Source organism: Ruditapes philippinarum, unplaced genomic scaffold (assembly GCF_026571515.1).
Source record: "Ruditapes philippinarum isolate M1 unplaced genomic scaffold, ASM2657151v2 ctg9545_1_1_1_1, whole genome shotgun sequence".
In the NCBI taxonomy this organism is placed as follows: domain Eukaryota; kingdom Metazoa; phylum Mollusca; class Bivalvia; order Venerida; family Veneridae; genus Ruditapes; species Ruditapes philippinarum.
In genome coordinates this window covers 1-8,981 of record NW_026855563.1, presented here as the reverse complement: position 1 = coordinate 8,981, position 8,981 = coordinate 1, and the positions used below count along the sequence as shown (strand labels likewise).

At 33.7% G+C, this 8,981-nt stretch overlaps 1 protein-coding gene across 1 annotated transcript; it reads right to left on the bottom strand.

Moving 5' to 3' along the window:
• Positions 1-7,848: 7,848 nt before the first annotated feature.
• Positions 7,849-8,264, bottom strand: LOC132743702 (complement C1q-like protein 4; the record flags this gene model as incomplete). Its single annotated transcript, XM_060732255.1, has 1 exon — positions 7,849-8,264. A coding segment is annotated over one exon (416 nt), but the record flags the coding sequence as incomplete, so codon positions are not given.
• Positions 8,265-8,981: the final 717 nt, after the last annotated feature.

The following is an 8,981-nucleotide window of genomic DNA, read 5'->3' as shown; positions in this document are numbered from 1 at the left end:
TTAGGAAATTGAACGGTACTTTTTCAATTTTGAATTGTATTTTGTTAATATGAACTATCATTGAAAGAAAAATCGAAAAGCTTTTTGACCCTAAACCGTATTGATGTAGAACATACTCACCTTGTTCGTCCTTGTTCGGTCTGGATTTTTTAGCAACGAAAGAAGATAATTATGAGCATAATTTACATTGTGATCAATATGTGGAAACGTGTGCCATATTCAAACAGAAAAATATGCTATTAAACTGAGAATATCTTTTTTTCGACAAATACAAATTGGATTAGTAGTTAACATGCATTATGAGCAAGGGACAAATATAAAATGGAAGCTTAACATGTTCAACGGTTGACCTGTATAAATAAAATAATTTAAGTTTAATACTATTTTAAAAATATGTTGTTGTTATTTGTTGTGTTTTTTTTTCACACGTAATCAATATTAATTTAATTTTAATCTAATTTATAGTTATATTTGTGTTAGCTTACGCAGATAACTTTGCGATCTCTTGTGACAAACACTTTCAATCGGTAACGCTTGATGAATTTTAATATCCACTTCACATGACTGTTTAAACAAAATAAAAATGCATTATGTGCATGTTCGTACATTTAATGCTGATTTTATTTTGTGCGATACGGAATCTATATATGTTTAGTCGCTGGAAGGGTCAAACATGTGCTTGGCCATGTTTAAACAAATGATTAAAAGCATAATGATGTTTAACAACTAAAGACAGTAGTGCTAAATGTGCAATAATGTGACGTAAAATTTAAACAAAGTGGTATTTTGACTTCAATACAAAATATTAGTTCAGTTTAATAATACCGATTGCAAACTGAGCAGAAGAAGTAAAAGCCGATTCATTTAAATGGCAAATGAGTATTTTGGAGACTGTAACATGATTTCAAAAATAAAATTTTCGAAAAAAGATTGAAAGCATTTCTGAGGTATAATGAGCCTTTAACATAATATGTTTAAGGTGCCAGTAGATATCTATATGTTCAAGTTGTATAGGGAGTGCACGGTTTGTTTTTGTTTTTTGTTTTTTCTTGTATTGTTTTTAGTGTCGTTTTTTTATTGGTTGGGTTTTACGTCGCATCAACACAGACTATGTCGACTTTCCAGCTTTACTGGTCAGGTGCCATTCCGTGCATTATTTCATGCACCTGAGTAGAACCATAGACGTTCCGAAAACTAGCTAGCTTACATGTTTAAATCTAAAGCCACTACTGGTACTTGATCAACGGACACCCACTAACATTTTATGTTACTGTAAATCAGCATTCACCGAAAATGGATTACTCTATTACGGTATGTTACTCTTCCGTGCAAAAATTCGATATAAATTTCGGTAACTTCGCTTTGTAAACATTTCAGTTTACAGTTGCTGATAAAAACTCATGTTGAGGATATATTTTTCGTTTCTGAAGTATAATGTGCGTTTAAATGAACATAAAAGCACGCTATTAGTATGTTTAACACTTTCACTCTAATTTTTGATCAACATTTAATTATGAATAATCTTTTAAATAATGGACATCATTATTTTATTCAAGGTATGTATTGAGTATAAAAGAGTAAGAGGTTTTTATTATGATTACTTGATCTCGGTACCAACACAGGACTTTTCGTGCCTAAATTCTTATCGCAAATCTTGAATGAGGAAATTTCTAGAAACGGATATGACTGAATCGCCTTAAAAGAAAGTAAAAGATAGGTTAAAAGCAAAAGTCCCTTAAGCGCACGGTTTCAACATTTTTGATATCATTATACAAATATGGATCTCTTCAGCACATATGGAACTCAAATGCAATTTTGAGCAGCGTTTCTCTTCGTTTGTAGCCAAATCTCAACAAATGTTTAACTTAGCATTTGTCTGAATGTTAAGCATCGGTCTGTAGTGAGATTTCGTAATATCTCTGTTTTTTTGAGTCCGTTTAGTGACATTATCTTCATTCACATAGCATGTTTTGGACACCCCAGAACCCACGACGGAAAGAATATCTCCATATAGACTGCATAGAAATCCAAAACAAAAATGGATAATATAGAGGAGAGTCAGGAGTCTTCGAAATAGCCCACTTGCCCGAATCCCGAGACAAGGTAAATTACTGACGGCAGGTTAAAATCATAACCTGTCTGCCCGATTGGGCAAGTTAAAATTTTATTGATACTATTTAATTAAAAATAAAACACTGACATACATATACATCTCCAGTAAAATCCAAATCTATAATTTTGGAAGTCGCGCATGTGAACACGTTTATGTCACAAGCAGATTAAAAAGTTAACAGGTGGTCCTTAAATATTTGGAAATGGGTACCTCTGCTTCGTCACAGCTACCGTGGAATTAACACATAATGGTGTCGGAAATGTAGTTGATGTTCTTGAAGTCAACCTTTTCATTCCTATTGACTTCTTCCAGACATTTTCATCTTCCGAGTGTATTTCCCATTTCCTTTCCTTTTCCTTTTAGAAAATAACTGCACAAGGAACAGCTCATCTTTTTTTTCTGAGCAAGGTAATTTGGATTCGGGATGGATGAAAATCCATGATGTCTGCCCGAAGGAGCAAGTTCTTGAAATAACAAATGTGCATGAAAGTATTTAAGTAAATATTAAATTTAATATTACTATCATAGATAATATAAATTATTTGAACAATGTTAATATAAATATTTCAATATATGCATTCAATATTGATGGAATGTATTAAATTCATAAAACTTTAAAATTTGACATTTTTCACATGTACATAAACCATTATGAGTATTCTGTTTTAAATCATGTAACGTACGTCTTTCAGTTGAATAGTGTGATCTTCAGCAATGTAGAAATTTAGTAGTACCCCACCCACTTACGTTTTTAATAAATTTAAGAAAGGTAAAAGTAGTTTCTTTAAAAAAAAAAAAAACGTTTTGATTACTTTATGTTATTATAGTGATAGATTAAGGTATATTTTAATATATATTGTACGAGCTACATACAGCTGATTGGAAAATTGTATGTGTGTATTATTTTAAGTTCAAATTAGGAAAATAAATACAATGATACCCATATAATTTTATATGATTTCAATTTTTGAAAACATTCCCCAATTTAGATTTTTCTAGACTTTTGATATGTTTTACAATATAGGTCTGGAGTTTCAAAACACTCAACACATTTTCTGTTGCAATTTGTTTGAGGTTTGACTGTATTTTGAGCTTGACTTTACTGTGCTTCAAAACCTTGCAATTATATTTTCTTGTATCAATCAAAAGTGGGATATCAGAACCCTATCCTAGGGGGTCAGAAATAAGAACATCAACATAATATACAAAGAAAGACTACAACCTGCCCTACTGCAATCATTATAATTTAGACTAGCTTATTGACACGTTATTTATTAGTTAATAAAGTGAAAGATAAAATAACGAAGAATATGATATTTAAACATGGCATTATTGCTATAACCCTTAAAGCAAAACACTAAAATATCCCCATTGCTTATGGACGAATACATGTTTACAGGCCGGTTTCTAATAATCTGCTTTTGTCGTATAGTTGATTGCACAGGTAAATTGGTCATACATGTTATATTCAAAAAGAATGACAACAAGAAGATCTTACAAGTGCATATTTTATTTCATAATGCGAACATGACATTGATTTATGAATATTATAGTACAAGATACATACAGACTGGGCTTAATAGTAATAATATGTCCAAATGGTAGATAACGTGTTTGGGAGTCGGCTAGATTTCATAACATTTTATGTGGTAGCTGTCATGATATATATTGGGCTAGAGATTCAGTCTAGCAGTTCGAATTTGGTATTTCACTTGTATACTTGAGTATTTGTACATGTATATTAAAAGTATGAAACATCTGTGAGTTCTCTCTCCGTTATGCGACACTTTACCAGTAGACTGTCTAAGCGTTTATCTGCCATTTATCTGACTGGGTACTATAGTAATGTGACGGACACGCATCTTATACTTCATATACTTCATTTGATTACCTCCCCTTTAGTATGATTTCACCATTTGTATATAAAAACGATTTATTTTGTATATGAAAATATCAGGATATAAACAATAGATAATGTAGTATATAATTATACTTTTGTTATGATATACATTTAAAGAATTGCCCAGTGTGTTTATCAATCGAATTGTTTATCTATTAGTTGTATGGTGTCCAAGTAACAAACGCTTTTAATTAAAATCAGTATCAAGAAACTTTTCATTATATTAGCCAATCAAAATCATTGTTTTACTCACTGCGGGGATGATGCATTACCAACGTTTATTAGAGCGTGCGCAATATTGAGAATTTAGTTTTGGCTCCGTACGGTGAAGATCCAAGTGATAATTATATTAATCGCACACCCGTGCCGATTTTGCGACTTTGTAAATATGGTATAGCACGGCCGTGCATATATTTTTGACGTGACGTCATTAGCGCTATACAAACATAGTGTAAAGACGCGCTAAATGTTAGTGTTATCCTATAGGCGCGACAATGAAAAATGAACCTTATTTCACTTTAATCGGTATTTATTTTGGGTATGTAATAAATAGAATATTGAATGAGTGTAAGTTCATTACTGAATTTATTAAACTCGTTGAGCCAGAGGCTGGCATAATATAATTTTATTCAACTCGTGCAATAAACTCAGCAAAACCTCTTGGGCAAATGTTTTAAATGGGACAGTTTATTTTGGAAATATCATTTTAAAGGATAAATTTTTAAAGGGAATTTTGTATTGAGTTTTTAAAGAGAGAAATAAATTTGTGTTAGATTTAGGAATATAAATTTTGTTTAAAGTTATATTGTTTAGTTGTTTCTTGATAATTGTTGTTTCGGAAAATTTAATTATTAGTTGAAGATTGTTTTAGCAATAGATAAATAATCAACAGCTAGTTACACGCTACAGATATATTTCAAGCGAATTATTCCATGTATTATGAACACAGTCACTCGGTTTCAAGACAGTGGTCTATAACGAAGGGTGGCAATCAACATACGCATCCCAAACAAAACTGAGCAACACAGGACCGTCGGCAAGAGTGCTGAGGAGGAGATAGGGACAGTTCTTCAGATATCTAAAATCGAAACATAAATCTTGATGGTATGATGGCTGATTTGTGTCATTCGTGTTTTCGCCACGCGACCCAGCCAAGCGAGAATTAGCTAGTTAAAATGGCGGGTTGGCGGAGCGAGCGGGGGGCGTGGGGCGAAGCTTAAAAAATAAAAATTCGCTCCTTGCCTCCGCTAATAAGCGTGTTTTGGCTCCGAGAGCCTGCCAATGACGCCGACGCCGACGATAAAAGAACCCCTTTATGTTGCCTTTTGAAGGCGACACAAAACAGACACACATGTCACATCCGTGCCACCGTAAAAGTTACCTTAAACATGTTAAATGTTCATTTCCATTTTGTTCTTGTTTATAATGCTTGTTAACTACCAATGTATTTTGAAATGATTCTCAGTATAAGAGCATATATACTGTGAAGTTAAAATGATGCTGTTAATCGTACCAACACGATTTGGTTTCAATAGTTCAAAATAAAAATATAGCAGATACCTGAGTAGCAATGCCAGGTTGTTTCATATATGCTACACACATGCCAAGTTAAATATCAAAAGGTTAAAGTTTACTGAAGTAATTGAGTAGAGGCTGAAAAATGTATTGTAAGCAAGTGACCTTGACCTTGCTCCCAGATATTAAAGTAGCAATTCCAAGCTGCATTTCAATATAAAGTACCCACACAGTAAGTTTGGCGTCAAAGGGTCAAATTAAATTCAAGTTATTAGAAAAACTGAATTTCATTTTTTACGCAACAGTGACCTTGACCTTGTTTACAGACACCTAGGTAGCAATCCCGAGTTGTGTCTTGAAATATGCTACACATTCACCAAATATGGTGTCAGCTACCTCAAGTTATTATGTGGAAACCTAATTTCTATTTTCAGCAACATTGACCTTGACCTTATTCATATGCACATGGGTAGTAATTCTGAGTAGCGTCTTGTTATAAGCTACATACATGCTAAATTTAGTGTTAATAGGTCAAAGCAAACAGAAGTTATTGAGCGGAATCTTAATTTATAATTTTACCAACAGTGACCTTGACCTTGATCAAAAACATCTGGGTAGCAATCCCAACCTGCCTCTTAATATAAGCTACCAATACGCCATGTTTGGTGTCAATATGCCTAAGCAAACTCAAGTTATTGAGCAGAAACTGAATATCTTTTAGTAACAGTGACCTTGACCCTGGTCAGTGACACCGATGCAATTGTCGGTGAACAAAATGAAGTTGCCTCCCTATTACTACGTCCCAATAATTCTAATATGATATACAAATAATAAATGATCACACATTTCTAGAGCCTGGGTTTGTTTTAAGAATTAGGGCTAGCTGTACTCTATTTTCCGATGTATAGTATTATTTTTCAATGAAGAATGTAGAATGAATCGCCCAAATCATAGATAATTATATCATAGAATCGGGTTAAGCGAAAATAACATGCTTCACGTTCAAGTCAAGTTGTCGACGTCTTAGAAATACCTAAAATACCTTCAAAAATATTAAAATTTGTTAAGAAGATGTCAACCTTAAAGAGGCGGCGGCGTGGCAGAGTGGTTAACGCGTCGGACTAGTATTCTAAGGATTGCTGACCGCGTGTGTTCAAACCCTGTCAGGGGTCAAGTCGTTGTTTCCTTGAGCAAGAAACTTTACATTATTGCTCAGTACTGGTTGGTTCCAGGAACGGATTCAAGAGTGTTTCAATAGGCTTTTGGCTTCCAACGCAATCGAGCTAAACAATTGTATAAAAAAAACTTTAAAGGTATGCCCATACCAGGTGACTTCGACGTCATTTTTATGCCCCTGCCATAAAATGGCTGGGGCATATACTATTACCCTGTTTCGTCATTCCGTCCTTCCGTCATTCCTTCCTTCTGTCATTCCGTCACCACCAGTTTCCGTTCATTATCTTAGTAACGGTTGCACACAATTCAACTCAAATTTGACATGTGGATAAATCATGAGAAAATACAGGTAAAGTTTGAATTTAGTCGTGGTTTCATGATTTTTGACAGAGTTATGCCCCTTTATCAAATTTTGAGTTTCCGTTCATTATCTCCCCAACAGTGAAACACATTCAGCTCAAAATTGACATACGTCAAGTTTAAATTTGGTCACAGTTCGATAATTTTTTGGCAGAGCTATGCTCCTTTCACTTTGAAAATAATATGAAATTTTCAGGTTCCGTTCATTATCTCCCCAACAGTTGTACACATTCAATTCAAATTAAATACAATTAACCGCCTCTGTGGTCGAGGGGTTAGAGTCGATGACTTCTAATCCAGTTACCTCTCTGGCGTGGGTTCGATCCCCGGGAGATGCTTTGGTAGTTTAGCACGGAGGAAGGTAGTCTAGTACTGGTGTAACTCTCCAGGAACGATGGTTAGGAAACTACCCGCCTATATGACTGAAATACTGTTCGGAAAAGGCGTAAAATTAAACAAACAAACAAACTGAACATACAATTGATCTGTAATTTGTATATTTCCCATTTAAAATATTTATTAATCAAAACAATTAATAACCAACATTCCAAAGCTTATACAGGATAAATTCCGTTGTGAAAATTATTAATTTAAAGTTGTGTCGAATAAAAAACACACTGTATCTAAGAAAGAACATATGTCAGAATCTTCAACACAATCTGATAAACTGTGTTTATCATTTAAAACTTAGATATAAACTTTTACATTTCAACCACGAGAAAGAAATCAGAGCATTTTTACGACACAAAATATAGAAAGTACTTATACTATTAGGTATAAGTTATTAAACTTGTTTTTCAAAATAACCACTGAATGATGTCGCTTCCTCTACAGTGTCTGGCATTTTAGGGTTGCATTGCTCTATGGTCACTACATCTCCAACCTTTAATAATAAATACACCGATGTCGAAACTCCGTAACTTCCGTTGTCAGCACCATTGACCCCGTTCTGAGGATCTGTGTAAGCTCTTACTTTAGGTGATCCGTTTAGATAAATAGAACATCCGGCCCAGCTGACACTAGATATCCCCCGTTTGATGATGTGTAAAGAAAAGTAGTAAAGCCCGCTAACAGGGCATGTGAACCTGCCAGTCGATGTATCAAAACCGCTCCCTTCGTTTGTAATGACCGTTGTAAAAGACATAGATAAAAATGTAGCACCCTTCTTGGGTTTGGTCACTGTGAAAGCCACAACTTTTCCTAAAAGATGACAGAATGGTTCGGTTTTATTTATAAAACTGATACAATGATAAATTTAGAAGAATGATTTCTTGAAACATAAAATTACTTTCAAGCTGCAACATTTGAGAAAAATATATTTATGTAGATCTAATAGCGCAAAAGGCGAAAGGCATGACATTTGTCATGATTGAAGATATAAATGTAGCTACATGTACTCTGTTTATATTTTAAAAGTAACAGTATCTCAAGAATTTCTTTTGCCATAATCATCAAGGTGCCTCATGTTAACTTTTGTTATCTGCGTGTGACTGATAGCCAATACAAAAGACGGTTTACCTGAACAGGTATTTATTTCTTCTCATCAATATTTTTTCGTTTCTAATATCCGTGTGTTTGCAAATTCATACATTCACAAGATTTTTTTTATAACGGAAGAATATAATTTATTTCCCAAGAAATATCCTACGTAGGGTTAATAAACTAGAATAAGCGGACTCCACAAATATATACTCCACATGATATAATGGAACATTAAAAAAAGTCATGATGGAAAATATAACCGTCTTTTGTATTGGTTTTCTGCCACACAGGTCACGCGGTATAGATACCGGGGAACAATTGATAATAATATTTATCACATACCAGTGCAGCTTTTGTGACATCGTAAAAATTATATTTCACGGTCGTGGATATATTTTGACGAGACGTCATTTTCATTATATACTTAGCGTTAAA